This window comes from Melanotaenia boesemani, chromosome 13 (assembly GCF_017639745.1).
Source record: "Melanotaenia boesemani isolate fMelBoe1 chromosome 13, fMelBoe1.pri, whole genome shotgun sequence".
Taxonomy (NCBI): Eukaryota; Metazoa; Chordata; class Actinopteri; order Atheriniformes; family Melanotaeniidae; genus Melanotaenia; species Melanotaenia boesemani.
This window is the reverse complement of record NC_055694.1, coordinates 1637450-1656135: the sequence shown is the minus strand read 5'-3', so window position 1 is coordinate 1656135 and position 18686 is coordinate 1637450. Positions and strand designations below refer to the sequence as shown.

The window sequence follows — 18686 nt, the reverse complement described above, 5'->3', positions numbered from 1 at the left end:
CTAACGGTCAGGTGATGTGCATCTCGCCCTCGCTGAGAGACCAGCCAGCACACACTCTGCCCTACGGTAAGACTTGTCTGCTCCACGAGAAGTTTCATGTCTAAGATTTCCTCCTCGACATGATGAATGCGTCGGGTCAGATTTTCTTTCCTGTTCATTCACCTCCAATAAACGCGAAAAGAGCAGTTTCATTATTAATTAAAGCTGCAAGCAGCGTTGGAGGCCCTCGCACCTCTGGCGCCGCTCCGGCCTATTGCACCGCCCCATCAGCCGGCAACCTCCCCCCTGCAGCACGAACGCACTCGCTCCCATAGCCATAAACCCATTCTTCCAGAGTTTATCTCCATCAAGAGGTGATTTTCGTCATGAGAGGATCAACTTGCACCTCAGCCTGTCCAGTGATGACAAATAACCAGGATATGTCTATTTTAATCAGTTCCAGGCCTGACCACTGCCCTCCCTGCCGAGTTTGGTGGAGATCAGGAGTACATTGGGTCAGTTACAAGTACTTCCTGTTTCATGGCGGTGGATGCCATTCGCCATGGTTTTACTTGACAACGGAACTTGAGGTTTTTTTTCTGTAGTGTCATGAAAGGGTTTGACCTGATCTGAAGCACTGTAGAGTGTGTGAGGTTAGTCCCTGATGAGCGGGACCCCGGTGTCTGACAAAGGCACTTCCTGTTTCAAGTGGGCGGGGCTTAGGCCAAGATCAGAAGTAGTTCTATGTTTCTGTTCAAGAGCAGACCCTGATCAATTACTGTAAGTGTGATGGTGATTGGATGAAAATTGAGGGATTTATACTGACTGATGATGTCATGGCGTCTTATCCAAGTTTCGCCACGGTTTCGCCATGCTGCGTTGAGCAATGTCCAGGTAACAACATCTGGACATGTAGATGTGGTCGGCATGGAACTGAAGTGAAACATGTGCAGTTTGGTACAGAATGAGTGTTGTATTTCAGAAATAATGGATTTCATGCTTGATGGCGAAACATTAAAACTTGATGAGGCGCCGCTGCTGAACGCCACCTCCTATTAGAAAATTTTCAATAACTTTTGACCACACATGCCTCTGGAGTGTTCAGGCTGATATTGAGGTAAATACGATAAAATCTGTAGGAGGAGTTCGTTCAAATGCAAGGCAAAGAAACATGCAAAAATGACCCCAAAAATGACACTTTTTTCAAAATGGCCGACTTCCCGTTGAAGTTACCATATAGGTCCAAGAGGCTTTTTTGTACATCCTTCCAAGTTCTATCAATATGCCGGATTTCAGCCATGTTGGTCAATGTAGGGGGCACTTATGATCAATTAAATATTTGTAGGGGGCGCTATAGGGCTATATTGCAATTTTTCCAGCATATGTCAATGCGGCTGAGTTTCCAACCTGACCGCGTTCCTTCCTGCCAGGTTTGGTCGAGATCAGCAGTACAATGGGTCAGTTAGAAGTACTTCCTGTTTGATGGCGTCGGACCACTATTCGCCATGGTTACGTTTGGCGAAGCATCTTGAGATTTTTATTGTGGTATCATGAAAGGGTTTGACCTGTTGTGAAGCACTTTCAAGTGTGTAAGTTTCATTCCTGAGAAGATGGACCCTGGCGTCTGAAAAAACCACTTCCTGTTGGAAGTGGGCGGGGCTTAGGGCTAGTCCGGTATTGGTCATATGGATCTGTTCAGGGCGGGATGCTGATTAATCTCTGCAAGTCTGATGGGGATTGGATTAGAATTGAGGGATTTATAGCGATTTATGATGTCATGGCGTCTTATCAAAGTTCGCCATGGCGCCACGGTCTCGCCCTGCTGCGTAGAGCAATGGTTTTCACCAGATATCATCACCAACTTGTTTTCTGCTGTCTGACCCAGTTTAGACCTGGTTGTGTCCAAAACGTTAGATAAGGGGGTCTCCAAGTAAAAACCATGACTTCCTGTCACCAGGGGGCGTGGCCAATTCATAACCCAAATATAGACATGTAGATGTGTTCAGGATGGGAATGGTATCATACATGGCCATTTTGGTTCAGATACATTGTTTTATGTGGAAGTTATATCACTTTCGTTGTTCACGGCGAGACGTCAAACTTTGAGGCCCCGCCCCCTCCATGCCCTTTCTCCTATTAGAAAACTTTCAATAACTTTTAAAGACACATGCCTTCTGGACATCCTGAGCTATTTTGGTAGCGGTACGATGAAATCTGTAGGAGGAGATAGATTTTGAAAATGTCAGTAAAACGCCAAAATGGCGACTTTGACCCAAAATGGCCGACTTCCTGTTGGTTTTAGGCTGTTGCTCCAAGAGGATTTTTTGTTCGACCGAACATTTCAAATATATGTAGCGATTTTCATAAAGATTGATGACGTGCAGTGGCGGGGCATCATAAATAGGTGGCGCTCTCATTCAATTTTGCCCAAACAGTCCCAAGCACCCCAAAATATCAAATTTTTCGCATTCCTTTGGGGGGGTACACAAAAATAGGCGCGTTTTCGTGCATGTTCAGGTCCCCAAAAATGCCTTCAATGTTTAAGAAGAAGAAGAATAAGGAAGAAACGGAGCAATTACAATAGGCCTTCGCACCGCCTTCGGTGCTCGGGCCTAATAATTACGTCATCAAAAGCATGAAATGGTGGGGTAATAAAACGCCCAACGCCACCACAGGAAGACATTTCCAGCAATCACTAATGAAAATAAAGATGAGTAAAATCTGGATATCTGACTTCATTCTGCTGGTTTTTCAAAGTAAAAGCCCAAATTCAGATGAGATAAACTGACTGATTTCACCACCAACAACCTGATATTCACTTAAAATTAATCTCTAACTTCTGATTATAAAATAACTTTATAATAATCTATATAAAAATAACTCAAAGGAAGAAATCGGACCTGGCCACGTAGAAGAAGAATTAATATTACTATTATTATTACTATTATTATTATTATTACTATTATCAATACTATTATTGTTACTATTATTAATACTATTATTAATACTATTAATAATACTATTATTATTACTATTATTATTATTATTACTATTATCAATACTATTATTGTTACTATTATTAATACTATTATTAATACCATTATTAATACTATTATTAACGTTATTAATTATTACGTTATTATTAAGTGACGAAAACGCCGTGACGAAACAACAGAGTGTGTTCAGTGGGAGGCTTGTTCAAGTCCGATGCAAGACAGAGAGATACAGAAGATCCTTCCTTCCAGCAGCTATCAGGCTGAAGAACAAAGCCCTTAATTAATTAATGTGATTGTTTTACTAAAAAATTACTACTACTACAATATTGAATTTCCCTTTGGGATTGATAAAGTATTTTTCATTCATTTCATTCATTCATTCATTATTACTATTATTAATACTATTGTTATTACTATTATTATTACTATTATTAATACTATTATTAATATTATTATTATTACTATTATTTATACTATTGTTATTACTATTATTAACACTATTGTTATTATTACTATTATTAATACTATTGTTATTACTATTATTATTACTATTATTAATACTATTATTAATACTATTATTATTACTATTATTATTATTACTATTATTAATACTATTATTATTATTACTATTATTATTACTATTATTAATACTATTATTATTACTATTATTAATACTATTATTATTATTACTATTATTATTACTATTATTAATACTATTGTTAATACTATTATTATTACTATTGTTATTACTATTATTATTACTATTATTATTATTACTATTATTAATACTATTATTAATACTATTGTTATTTCTATTATTATTACTATTATTATTACTATTATTAATGCTATTGTTATTACTATTATTAATACTATTATTATTAATACTATTATTAATACTATTATTATTACTATTATTATTACTATTATTAATGCTATTGTTATTACTATTATTAATACTATTGTTATTACTATTATTAATACTATTATTATTACTATTATTAATACTATTATTATTACTATTATTATTACTATTATTAATCCTATTGTTATTACTATTATTAATACTATTGTTATTACTATTAATACTATTATTATTAATACTATTATTTATACTATTATTAATGCTATTGTTATTACTATTATTAATACTATTATTATTAATACTATTATTATTACTATTATTAATGCTATTGTTATTACTATTATTATTACTATTGTTATTACTATTATTAATACTATTATTATTAATACTATTATTAATACTATTATTATTACTATTATTAATACTATTGTTATTACTATTATTATTACTATTGTTATTACTATTATTAATACCATTGTTATTACTATTATTAATACTATTGTTATTATTACTATTATTAATACTATTGTTATTACTATTATTATTACTATTATTAATACTATTATTAATACTATTATTATTACTATTATTATTATTACTATTATTAATACTATTATTATTATTACTATTATTATTACTATTATTAATACTATTATTATTACTATTATTAATACTATTATTATTATTACTATTATTATTACTATTATTAATACTATTGTTAATACTATTATTATTACTATTGTTATTACTATTATTATTACTATTATTATTATTACTATTATTAATACTATTATTAATACTATTGTTATTTCTATTATTATTACTATTATTATTACTATTATTAATGCTATTGTTATTACTATTATTAATACTATTATTATTAATACTATTATTAATACTATTATTATTACTATTATTATTACTATTATTAATGCTATTGTTATTACTATTATTAATACTATTGTTATTACTATTATTAATACTATTATTATTAATACTATTATTAATACTATTATTATTACTATTATTATTACTATTATTAATCCTATTGTTATTATTATTATTAATACTATTGTTATTACTATTATTAATACTTTTATTAATACTATTATTAATGCTATTGTTATTACTATTATTAATACTATTATTATTAATACTATTATTAATACTATTATTATTACTATTATTAATGCTATTGTTATTACTATTATTATTACTATTGTTATTACTATTATTATTACTATTATTATTATTACTATTATTAATACTATTATTAATACTATTGTTATTTCTATTATTATTACTATTATTATTACTATTATTAATGCTATTGTTATTACTATTATTAATACTATTATTATTAATACTATTATTAATACTATTATTATTACTATTATTATTACTATTATTAATGCTATTGTTATTACTATTATTAATACTATTGTTATTACTATTATTAATACTATTATTATTAATACTATTATTAATACTATTATTATTACTATTATTATTACTATTATTAATCCTATTGTTATTACTATTATTAATACTATTGTTATTACTATTATTAATACTATTATTATTAATACTATTATTAATACTATTATTAATGCTATTGTTATTACTATTATTAATACTATTATTATTAATACTATTATTAATACTATTATTATTACTATTATTAATGCTATTGTTATTACTATTATTATTACTATTGTTATTACTATTATTAATACTATTATTATTAATACTATTATTAATACTATTATTATTACTATTATTAATACTATTGTTATTACTATTATTATTACTATTGTTATTACTATTATTAATACCATTGTTATTACTATTATTAATACTATTATTATTAATACTATTATTAATACTATTGTTATTACTGTTATTATTACTATTATTCTTACTATTATTAATACTATTGTTATTACTATTATTAATACTATTGTTATTACTATTATTAATACTATTATTACTAATACTATTATTAATGCTATTATTATTACTATTATTAATACTACTGTTATTACTATTATTATTACTATTATTATTACTATTATTAATACCATTGTTATTACTATTATTAATACTATTATTATTAATACTATTATTAATACTATTGTTATTACTGTTATTATTACTATTATTATTACTATTATTAATACTATTGTTATTACTATTATTAATACTATTATTATTAATACTATTATTAATACTATGATTATTACTATTATTAATACTATTGTTATTACTATTATTATTACAATTATTATTACTATTATTAATACTATTGTTATTACTATTATTAATACTATTATTATTAATACTATTATTAATACTATTATTATTACTATTATTAATACTATTGTTATTACTATTATTATTACTATTGTTATTACTATTATTAATACTATTATAATTAATACTATTATTAATACTATTATTATTACTATTATATTACTATTATTAATGCTATTGTTATTACTATTATTAATACTATTGTTATTACTATTATTAATACTATTATTACTATTATTAATACTATTATTATTAATACTATTATTAATACTATTATTATTACTATTATTAATACTATTGTTATTGGTATTATTATTACTATTATTATTACTATTATTAATACTATTGTTATTACTATTATTAATACTATTATTATTAATACTATTAATACTATCATTATTACTATTATTATTACTATTATTAATACTATTGTTATTACTATTATTAATACTATTATTATTAATACTATTATTAATACTATTATTATTACTATTATTATTGCTATTATTAATGCTATTATTAATACTATTATTAATACTATTGTTATTACTATTATTAATACTATTATTATTAATGCTATTATTAATACTATTATTATTACTATTATTAATACTATTGTTATTACTATTATTATTACTATTATTAATACTATTGTTATTATTATTAATACTATTATTAATAGTATTATTATTACTATTATTAATACTATTGTTATTACTATTATTAATACTATTATTATTACTATTATTATTACTATTAATAATACTATTATTACTATTATTAATACTATTATTATTAATACTATTATTATTACTATTATTAATACTATTGTTATTACTATTATTATTACTATTGTTATTACTATTATTAATACTATTATAATTAATACTATTATTAATACTATTATTATTACTATTATATTACTATTATTAATGCTATTGTTATTACTATTATTAATACTATTGTTATTACTATTATTAATACTATTATTATTAATACTATTATTAATACTATTATTATTACTATTATTAATACTATTGTTATTACTATTATTACTACTATTATTAATACCATTGTTATTACTATTATTAATACTATTATTATTAATACTATTATTAATACTATTGTTATTACTGTTATTATTACTATTATTATTACTATTATTAATACTATTGTTATTACTATTATTAATACTATTATTATTAATACTATTATTAATACTATTATTATTACTATTATTAATACTATTGTTATTACTATTATTATTACTATTGTTATTACTATTATTAATACTATTATAATTAATACTATTATTAATACTATTATTTTTACTATTATATTACTATTATTATTACTATTGTTATTACTATTATTAATACTATTGTTAATAGTATTATTATTACTATTATTATTACTATTATTAATACTATTGTTATTACTGTTATTAATACTATTATTATTAATACTATTATTAATACTATTGTTATTACTGTTATTATTACTATTATTATTACTATTATTAATACTATTGTTATTACTATTATTAATACTATTATTATTAATACTATTATTAATGCTATTATTATTACTATTATTAATACTATTGTTATTACTATTATTATTACTATTATTAATACTATTGTTATTACTATTATTAATACTATTGTTATAACTATTATTATTACTATTATTAATACTATTGTTATTGCTATTATTATTAGGCCCGAGCACCGAAGGCGGTGCGAAGGCCTGTTGTAATTGCTCCGTTTCTTCCCTATTCTTCTTCTTCTTCTTCTTCTTCTTCTTCTTCTTCTTCTTCTTCTTAAACATTGGAGGCATTTTTGGGGACCTGAACATGCACGAAAACGCGCCTATTTTTGCGTACCCCCCCAAAGAAATGCGAAAAATTTGATATTTTGGGGTGCTTGGGACTGTTTGGGCAAAATTGAATGAGAGCGCCACCTATTTATTATGCCCCGCCACTGCACGTCATCAATCTTTATGAAAATCGCTAGATATATTCTAAATGTTTGGGCGAACAATAAATCCTCTTGGAGCAACAGCCTAAAACCAACAGGAAGTCGGCCATTTTGGGTCAAAGTCGCCATTTTGGCGTTTTACTGACATTTTTAAAATCTATCTCCTCCTAGAGATTTCATCGTACCGCTACCAAAATAGCTCAGGATGTCCAGAAGGCATGTGTCTTTAAAAGTTATTGAAAGTTTTCTAATAGGAGAAAGGGCATGGAGGGGGTGGGGCCTCAAAGTTTGATGTGTCGCCATGAAGAACGAAAGTGATATAACTTCCACATAAAACAATGTATCTGAACCAAAATGGCCATGTATGATGCCAGTCCCATCCTGAACACATCTACATGTCAATATTTGGGTTATGAATTGGCCACGCCCCCTGGTGACAGGAAGTCATGGTTTTTACTTGGAGACCCACTTATCTGACGTTTTGGACACAACCAGGTCCAAACTGGGTCAGACAGCAGAAAACAAGTTGGTGATGATAACCAGTGAAAACTGTTGCTCTATGCTGCAGGGCGAGACCGTGGCGCCATGGCGAGCTTTGATAAGACGCCATGACATCATAAATCACTATAAATCCCTCAATTCTGATCCAATCCCCATCAGACTTGCAGAGATTAATCAGGGTCCGGCTCTGAACAGATTCCTATCACCAATTCTGGTCTAGCCCTAAGCCCCGCCCACTTCCAACAGGAAGTGCTTTTTTTCAGACGCCGGGGTCCATCTTCTCAGGAATGAAACTTACACACTTGAAAGTGCTTTACAACAGGTCAAACCCTTTCATGATACCACAATAAAAATCTCAAGTTCCATCGCCAAACGTAACCATGGCGAATAGCGGTCCGACGCCATCAAACAGGAAGTACTTGTAACTGACCCATTGTACGGTTGATCTCCACCAAACTTGGCAGGAGGGAGCGCAGTCAGGTCGGGAACTCAGCCGCATTGACATATGCTGTAAAAATTGCAATATGGCTCTATAGCGCCCCCTACAAATATTTAAGTGATCATAACTGCCCACTACATTGAGCGATATGGCTGAAATCTAGCACATTGATAGAACTTGGAAGGATGTACAAAAAAGCCTCTGGGACCTATATGATAACTTCAACAGGAAGTCGGCCATTTTGAAAAAAGTGTCATTTTTGGTGTCATTTTTGCATGTTTCTTTGCCTTGCATTTGAAAAAACTCCTTCTACAGATTTTATTGTATTTACCTCAAACTTACTCTGAACACTCCAGAGGCAGGTGTGGTCAAAAGTTATTGAAAATTTTCTAATAGGAGGTGGCGTTCAGCAGCGGCGCCTCATCAAGTTTTGATGTTTCGCCATCCAGCACGGAATCCATTATTTCTGAAATACAACACTCATTCTGTACCAACTTCACTTGTTCACGTCAGTTCCATGCCGACCACATCTACAAGTCCTGATGTTGTCATCTGGACATTGTTCAATGCTGCATGGCGAGACCGTGGCACCATGACAAGCTTGGATAAGACGCCATGACATCATTAATCAGTATAAATCCCTCAAATTTCATCCAATCAATATGACACTTACAGTGATCAATCAGGGTCTGCTCCTGATCAGATACATGTTACTACTTCTGGTCTTGGCCTAAGCCACGCCCACTTGAAACTGGAAGTGCCTTTTTCAGACACCGCGGTCCCTCTTTTTAGGAATGAATCTCACACACTCAAAAGTGCTTCAGATCAGGTCAAACCCTTTCATGATACGACAGAAAAAACCCTCAAGTTCCCTCGCCAATCAAAACCATGGCGAACGGCGTCCACCGCCATGAAACAGGAAGTACTTCTAATTGACCCAATGTACTCCTGATCTCCACCAAACTCAGCAGGGAGGACAGTGGTGAGGCCTGGAACTGATTAAAATAGATATATGCTGGTTAAATGGCTCTATAGCGCCCCCTATAAATATTTAATCTATCAGCTCCAACCACTGCTTTCATTGACATTGATGAAATGTGGCATATTTATATAACATGCCAGTACAAACCAAAAAAGCCTCTATATTTCCTGATGTTATCAACGCCATAGCCCCGCCCCCTGGGAACAGGAAGTCCCACCATTTTAACCCTTTATCCTCTGTAAAACTAATTCAAACTCATTAATGTCATCCTTCATGAACTCATGGTTGAAAACATGAATGAGTTTTTGCAGCATCATGATTAAAATGGGTTCCTGTGATGGTTAAATCATTCGCCATGAAACAGGAAGTGGTTCTAACCCTGCTGTCAGTTGAGCAATTGAGCTGATATTTTCCTGTTCTCATTAGAGTTCCAACCTGAACATGGTTCTACATGAAAACAATTACAGCGCCACCAAGTGGCCACGTGGAAATTTCCTCTTGATGAAATCATGCTCCGGTTTGTGGGAATTCAACACAGCTTGTAAGAAACAAGGTCATGAATGCTTTAGATGTCATCACTGGACAGGCTGAGGTGCAAGTTGACCCTCTCATGAGGAAAATCACCTCTTGATGGAGATAAACTGTGGAAGAATGGGCATAAGGCTTTGGGAGAGTGCAGTCGTGCTGCAGGAGAGACGCTATTGGCCGATGGGGCAGTGCAATAGGCCGAAGCGGCGCCAGAGGTGCGAGGGCCTCCAACGCTGCTTGCAGCTTTAATTACTATTGTTATTACTATTATTAATACTATTATTATTACTATTATTACTATTATTAATGCTATTATTACTATTATTATTACTATTATTAATACTACTGTTATTACTATTATTATTACTATTATTAATACTATTGTTATTGCGATTATTATTACTATTATTAATACTATTGTTATTACTATTATTATTACTATTATTAATACTATTGTTATTACTATTATTAATACTTTTGTTATTACTATTATTATTACTATTATCATTACTATTATTTATACTATTGTTATTACTATTATTATTACTATTATTATTACTATTATTAATTCTATTATTATGACTATTATTTATACTATTATTATTACTATTATTTATACTATTGTTATTACTATTATTAATAGTATTATTATTAATACTATTGTTAATACTATTGTTATTACTATTGTAATTGTCATTATAAATATTTCACTGACGGTTGTTGTCATCCTGGCTGTTCTTTATACTTTTATTTTACTATTTTTCTTTTGTTTGAGCATTGATGATGATGATGATGAGGATGATGTTGTCTCCAGGTAAGAAGAGAGAGGTCCAGCTCAGTCTTCGCTCCACAGAAACTGGACATCAGTTCATCTCCACCACCTTCGTCTACTATAACTGCTCTGTGCTCAACTCGTAAGTCTGACCCACCCACCCCCCCACCCCAGGTGTCAGGTGATCCCCAGCCAATCAGAGCATCTCTCTCTGTCTCCCAGGTGTACGTCCTGTGTCAGCAGCGTGTTTCCGTGTCATTGGTGTAAATACCGTCACATCTGCACAAACAACCTGCAGGACTGTTCGTTCCAGGAGGGCCGAGTCAGCAACATGGAGGTACGTGCACGTTTACGCCGATAACTGTGCACATGGAAACGAAATGAATCGCCGCTGCTGAGGAGGAAAAACTCTTCTTCAGGCCAGGAATTACAATCAACGACCCACAATGCATCACTCAGTTCACTGGCTGAGGAATTAATTTATATTAAACCCTGTTTGTTTTAAAGCGGGTTCATTTACCTCCAGCGTGTTTAAGGGTTGATCTTCTTCCCGTTATGAGTTAACGGTCCTTACCACCAGTTTCATAACTGGTTTAATACAAGCTCCCTAATCATGGCCACAGTAAGAGCAGCGACAGCCGACCTGCAGACCTTCAGCTGACATCTTCATTCCGACTGCGCTGGTGTGATGATCACCGCCTCGTGTTGTTTCAGCTGCTTGAACTCCGTTCCAGCGTCTCGTGTCTGTAAATTGAGCAGCTTTCCAGTCATTTTCTGCAGGAAGGAGCAGTGATGGAGGTCAGAGCTGCTGCCTCCCTGTCATTACATGGTTGAGTAAACAGCAGTAAAGCTTCAGGTCAACAGCGAAGGATGGAAACACACACACACACCGTTTAAATCTGTCCTTGCTGGTGCGTTCAAGGACTCTGTGACTGATGGGATTTATGAGTCTGCGAACTGAAGCGACTATAAAGACGTGTTGAGCTGTTCTTAAACTCTTCCTGCAGGAAAGTGATTGTAAAATCTCTCTGAGGTTCTTCGTGCATCTGAAACACCTGGAACACACCTGCAGGCAGCTTTTCTGAGCTACAGAAACCTGCTTCTGTTCTTTCAGCAGGTTTTTACATCTGTTGTCAGATGGTTGAATTCAGCTTTCATGACCACCTGAGCTTTCCTGTGTTTTCCATGAGTTTCCCGTCCAACACAGACGGCCGCTAAGCAGAAAGCTGATTTCAGCTGATTCCAAGCCAAACGTTTCGTTTTCCTGCCTGGTTCGGTGTCTCCTTCGTTTCGACGTTCCTCTGTTCACCAGATGGAAGAAAAAGAAGAAAAAGCTTGTAGATAAAAACACCGACTGCAGGACGGTGAGGACGAAGCGAAGACATGAGATTAAAGAGGCTAGGACGGTAGCGAGGAGGCTAGGACGGGAGCGAGGAGGCTAGGAAGGTAGCGAGGAGGCTAGGACGGGAGCGAGGAGGCTAGGAAGGTAGCGAGGAGGCTAGGACGGGAGCGAGGAGGCTAGGAAGGTAGCGAGGAGGCTAGGACGGGAGCGAGGAGGCTAGGAAGGTAGCGAGGAGGCTAGGACGGTAGCGAGGAGGCTAGGAAGGTAGCGAGGAGGGTAGGAAGCATTGAGGAGGTATGGAAGGTAGTAAGGAGGTTAGGAAGGTAGCAAGGAGGTTAGGAAGCGTTGAGGAGGTATGGAAGATAGTAAGGATGTTATGAAGGTAGCGAGGAGGCTAGGACGGTAGCGAGGAGGCTAGGAAGGTAGCGAGGAGGCTAGGAAGGTAGCGAGGAGGCTAGGACAGTAGCGAGGAGGCTAGGAAGGTAGCGAGGAGGCTAGGATGGTAGCGAGGAGGCTAGGACGGTAGCGAGGAGGCTAGGAAGGTAGCGAGGAGGCTAGGATGGTAGCGAGGAGGCTAGGAAGGTAGCGAGGAGGGTAGGAAACATTGAGGAGGTATGGAAGGTAGTAAGAAGGTTAGGAAGGTAGCAAGGAGGTGAAGGAAGCGTTGAGGAGGTATGGAAGATGGTAAGGATGTTATGAAGGTAGCTAGGAGGCTAGGACGGTAGCGAGGAGGCTAGGAAGGTAGCAAGGAGGCTAGGAAGGTAGCGAGGAGGCTAGGACAGTAGCGAGGAGGCTAGGAAGGTAGCGAGGAGGCTAGGACGGTAGCGAGGAGGCTAGGAAGGTAGCGAGGAGGGTAGGAAGCATTGAGGAGGTATGGAAGGTAGTAAGGAGGTTAGGAAGGTAGCAAGGAGGTGAAGGAAGCGTTGAGGAGGTATGGAAGGTAGTAAGGAGGTTAGGAAGGTAGCGAGGAGGGTAGGAAGAATTGAGGAGGTATGGAAGGTAGTAAGGAGGTTAGGAAGGTAGCGAGGAGGGTAGGAAGCATTGAGGAGGTATGGAAGATAGTAAGGATGTTATGAAGGTAGCAAGGAGGTGAAGGAAGCGTTGAGGAGGTATGGAAGGTAGTAAGGAGGCTAGGAAGGTAGCGAGGAGGTAACAAAGTTAGCGAGGAGGTAAAGTAAGCTAAAGACGAGATAAGGAAGGAAGCAGTAAAATCTGGTCTTGCCTGCATCCTGGTGTGTGGAGGTCTCGTTGACGTGATTGGTGCTCAGTCATTCGACATCCTCTGATTGGTTAATTAGTTAATAGAAGATGAATAACCTCTTAATTGACATGAGTGTCCAATCACTGCAATAATGTTAATTACTGTGTAATTAGAGCGAGCGAAGAGAGACGGGAAGGGAAACGACAGCTTAGAGGACAAACAGGCAGAGATTTTATTATTTTCTATTTAACCTTTATTCAGCCGGTCGGAGTTAACGAGTTAACGAGTTAACGAAGAGACGCTGCTGCCACGACCCATTCATCCACCCCTGACAGCAGAAAGACGGAGCACGACTCCAACAACCTTCATCCATCACATCTCCTCTTTCATGTAGCTCTGTGAACTCGTTCTGGTTCTGGTTCTGGGTCTGGGTCTGGTTCTGGTTCTGGTTGGAGCTGGATGGATTTCGGTGGAATAAAACGCATCAGAATTTAGATCCACCTGCTCCAGCCCATCAATCCATCCATGTCCATGACCTGGACACATCTCTGGTCCACATGGGACCAGTTCAGCTGTTGGATTTAACTGTGATGCTCTATGGATATAAAACTCTCCCTGATACTTAAATATTTTATTTATTCATTATAACGTTTTATTGGTGAATTTACATATTCTGGAAGCAAAAGGAAGATTCTTCCTTCCTGACAGGAAGCTGTAATGGACTCAAGGAGCTGTTAGCTGTTAGCTTTTAGCTGTTAGCTGTTAGCTTTTAGCTGTTAGCTGTTAGCTTTTAGCTGTTAGCTTTTAGCTGTTAGCTTTTAGCTGTTAGCTGTTAGCTTTTAGCTGTTAGCTTTTAGCTGTTAGCTGTTAGCTTTTAGCTGTTAGCTTTTAGCTTTTAGCTGTTAGCTTTTAGCTTTTAGCTGTTAGCTTTGGTGTGAGGGGGTTTCACACATATATCTTTATATATCTTTTAATTACATCTATGTATCATGGCTGCTTAGCAAGTTCTGTGTTTGTTTGAACGGTTGTTTGTTCATGAAATTAACGCTTTATGTTCATAAGCTGCGATACATAAGTCACCAGTAGGGGCGGAGTTTGACTGGATGGAAGGTTACAGGGTTGATGCCGGTAAAACACGGCTCATTTCTTCCTTTTTTTTGCTTTGTTTTTTGTAACTTCTTGCATTGGTGAGAGCATCGAGACATAAACCCCGTCCCCAGCGTGTCCTGGTCACCACGAGACTGGGAACCAGGGCATCCCATCCTTCCTACTTTTTGGGGCTCCTGTTAGAGTCTCAGTGCTACCGATCCGACCAGCAATCAGAACCAAGCAAGAACAGCTCCATGTGTCATCTTCGTCCATACTACCTGGCCAGAGAGCTTTCCCTCATCATCACTGTCTACATCCAACCGGCGGGCGACCCGTCGCGGGCGAATGACATCATCAGCTCCGCGACTGCAGGATTAGAGACTCTGCACCCCAGTCCTTCTTAGCTCTCTTTGGATTTTCATCGGGCCAACCTGTCAGCATCCCCGCCCACCTTCACCCAGCGTGTTGATTGCAAGATGAGACAATAAAACTCTGGACCTGCTGTAAGCAACGCAGAGGACGCATCCAGCCGCACAGGACTCCGTGCTCTCAGTAGATCAGATCACACTCTGAAAGCCATGCTCCATGGTCCGGCAGCTACCTGTTTGAAGGTGGTCACAGGAGGCAGAACAGACTTTGTAGAGCTGGTTTGAGGCGACTGGCTGGGATGTGCTCTGGGATGCAGGGAGAGGACATCGGAAAACTTACAGGCTGCATTACGGACTATGTGAACTTCCACACGGACAATTTCATCCCCACTCAGACTGTTTCCCAAACAACAAACCCTGGGTGAGCAGGGACTTCAGGGGAATGCTGAACAGGAAGAAGGTGGCATTCAGGAGGGAAGATGAAGAGGAGCTGAGGAAGATGCAGACTGAGCTGAGGGAGAAGATCGCAGAGGATGAAGCTGGAGAGCAGAACAACACGAGGGAGGTGTGGAGAGGGCTGAAACCACCACTGGTCATGGAAAGAAGGCGAGCCAGAGGTGGGACGGAGACCTGGGTTCACTCTGCAGGTCTTAATGCTCGAATCCGATTTTTTTAATGACATCGGACTTTTTTGCGTGGTCGTTAACATCATCATTGCAATGCGACCTTCATCACGCTGAAGGGTGAGCGGTACGGTAAGTGACACGCATGCGCAGAGGACAACACGACGTTGCATAATATTTACGGATGTAATGGAGACTTCATGTCTTATCAACGTGGAAGTACTTCCCCACCCTGAACCGATGAAATGATGCCCAACTGATGACTGAAAGGAGGAGACGGAGAACAAGGAGAGCACAAATCTTAAGGCCTTTTGTGGAGCAGTAGCTCCTCCTTCTGTACAGAGGCATGAAGAGACAATGCAGCCGAGTCCTGCACGGGTCCAGTTTTACCGACCCACACCCACCCAAACCCGTTAGGATGATCTAACCCAACCCGTGGAAATCTTCCAGAGAAATCTGGACTCGATCCGACCATGTAAGATATAAGACATTCACATTATTCAGCTTCCTCCACTCGTCGTCCTTCCTCCTCCTCAGTGACACCCTGACTTCCTGTTGCACCCTCCTCTTTTCTGACTTAAAAACTCTCTTTTTCTGGTTAAGGTTAGGTTTCTAGGTCTAGGTTAGGTTTTTGGTTCAGGTCGCATGTATATCGTTTTGTTTCCATCCTACAAATTCAGCATCTCTATCCGGTCTGAGTTCTCCAAAGCGCCCCCCGGGGGAATCCTGGTGTAACAGCACAAGGATGTGAACACTTACGCTTGTGACGGAGCCGGTTGGCAGCAAGATTTTGGTTTTATTCGTTATTTTGAACATAGAGATTCTTCCACAGGTGTGAAGTGAGTAGTTTGTATAAACTTGAGTGTTTGCAAAGCAGTGGTATTTATTTTATCGCTGCTGGCAGCCGCTGAGCTTCGGTCCACTTCCTGTGGCGCTAATGGCCTTCCTGTCAGTCTCAAGGTAATTAATTAGCCTGGTGATGCTCCTTAATAAAGGTTTCACCCCCTAAGAGACTGTGTGTGTGTGTGTATGTGTGTGTGCAGCTGCAGGAAGTTTAGATCTGTCACCAACGGTCCATTACTGTACACACACCGGTCCTCACTCAGTAATAGTGGACTCTGGTAAGCTATCTGCATTCTTCAGATTAGTGTGCACGTTTGGAAATATTAGTTAGTGTTTTGATGGTCCAAGAAAGCGAGAACGTCTCCTGGAAACTGGATTATATTGAAGTTCTGAATTCAGTTTTATTTACAGATCAATTAACAGTCACCTCAATACTTTTAGAGATCCAGTCCAATTCACTGTAGTTCAGTTTAATCCAATTTATAAACCACATTAGTCCAGTTTAAATAATTGTGTTCATATAAACCAGTTCATGAAATAATGACCTAGCTAAGGAAAACCTCCATCGAGACCAGAACCAGGAAGGAAACCTCCATCGAGACCAGAACCAGGAAGGAAAACCTCCATCAAGACCAGAACCAGGAAGGAAACCTCCATCAAGACCAGAACCAGGAAGGAAACCTCCATCGAGACCAGAACCAGGAAGGAAAATCTCCATCGAGACCAGAACCAGCAAAGGAAAACCTCCATCTGGACCAGAACCAGGAAGGAAAACCTCCATCTGGACCTGAACCAGGAAGGAAAACCTCCATCGAGACCAGAACCAGCAAAGGAAAACCTCCATCGAGACCAGAACCAGGAAGGAAAACCTCCATCTGGACCAGAACCAGGAAGGAAAACCTCCATCTGGACCAGAACCAGGAAGGACAACCTCCATCGAGACCAGAACCAGGAAGGAAAGCCTCCATCTGGACCAGAACCAGGAAGGAAAGCCTCCATCTAGACCAGAACCAGGAAGGAAAACCTCCATCTAGACCAGAACCAGGAAGGAAAACCTCCATCTGGACCAGAACCAGGAAGGAAAACCTCCATCGAGACCAGAACCAGCAAAGGAAAACCTCCATCGAGACCAGAACCAGGAAGGAAAACCTCCATCTGGACCAGAACCAGGAAGGAAAACCTCCATCTGGACCAGAACCAGGAAGGAAAGCCTCCATCTAGACCAGAACCAGGAAGGAAAACCTCCATCTAGACCAGAACCAGGAAGGAAAACCTCCATCTGGACCAGAACCAGGAAGGAAAGCCTCCATCTAGACCAGAACCAGGAAGGAAAACCTCCATCTAGACCAGAACCAGGAAGGAAAACCTCCATCTGGACCAGAACCAGGAAGGAAAACCTCCATCTGGACCAGAACCAGGAAGGAAAACCTCCATCTGGACCAGATCCAGGAAGGAAAGCCTCCATCGAGACCAGAACCAGGAAGGAAAACCTCCATCTGGACCAGAACCAGGAAGAAAAGCCTCCATCTAGACCAGAACCAAGAAGGGAAACCTCCATCGAGACCAGAACCAGGAAGGAAAACCTCCATCGAGACCAGAACCAGGAAGGAAAGCCTCCATCGAGACCATAACCAGCAAAGGAAAACCTCCATCGAGACCAGAACCAGGAAGGAAAACCTCCATCTGGACCAGAACCAGGAAGGAAAGCCTCCATCTAGACCAGAACCAGGAAGGAAAACCTCCATCTAGACCAGAACCAGGAAGGAAAACCTCCATCTGGACCAGAACCAGGAAAGAAAGCCTCCATCTAGACCAGAACCAGGAAGGAAAACCTCCATTAGGACCAGGAATGAAATTTTTAAAAGA

At 36.5% G+C, this 18686-nt stretch overlaps 1 protein-coding gene across 1 annotated transcript in view; it reads left to right on the top strand.

The window, feature by feature from the left end:
* Positions 1-6: 6 nt before the first annotated feature.
* The window catches only part of plxna3 (plexin A3), a 64145-nt gene continuing 45465 nt past the window's right edge, over positions 7-18686 (top strand). Inside the window, exons 1-3 of the mRNA XM_042003910.1 lie at positions 7-66; positions 11397-11496; positions 11577-11691. Of these exons, the coding sequence (XP_041859844.1) occupies positions 15-66; positions 11397-11496; positions 11577-11691 (267 nt within the window). The 5' untranslated portion in view covers positions 7-14. The remainder of the gene's footprint in view (positions 67-11396; positions 11497-11576; positions 11692-18686) is intronic.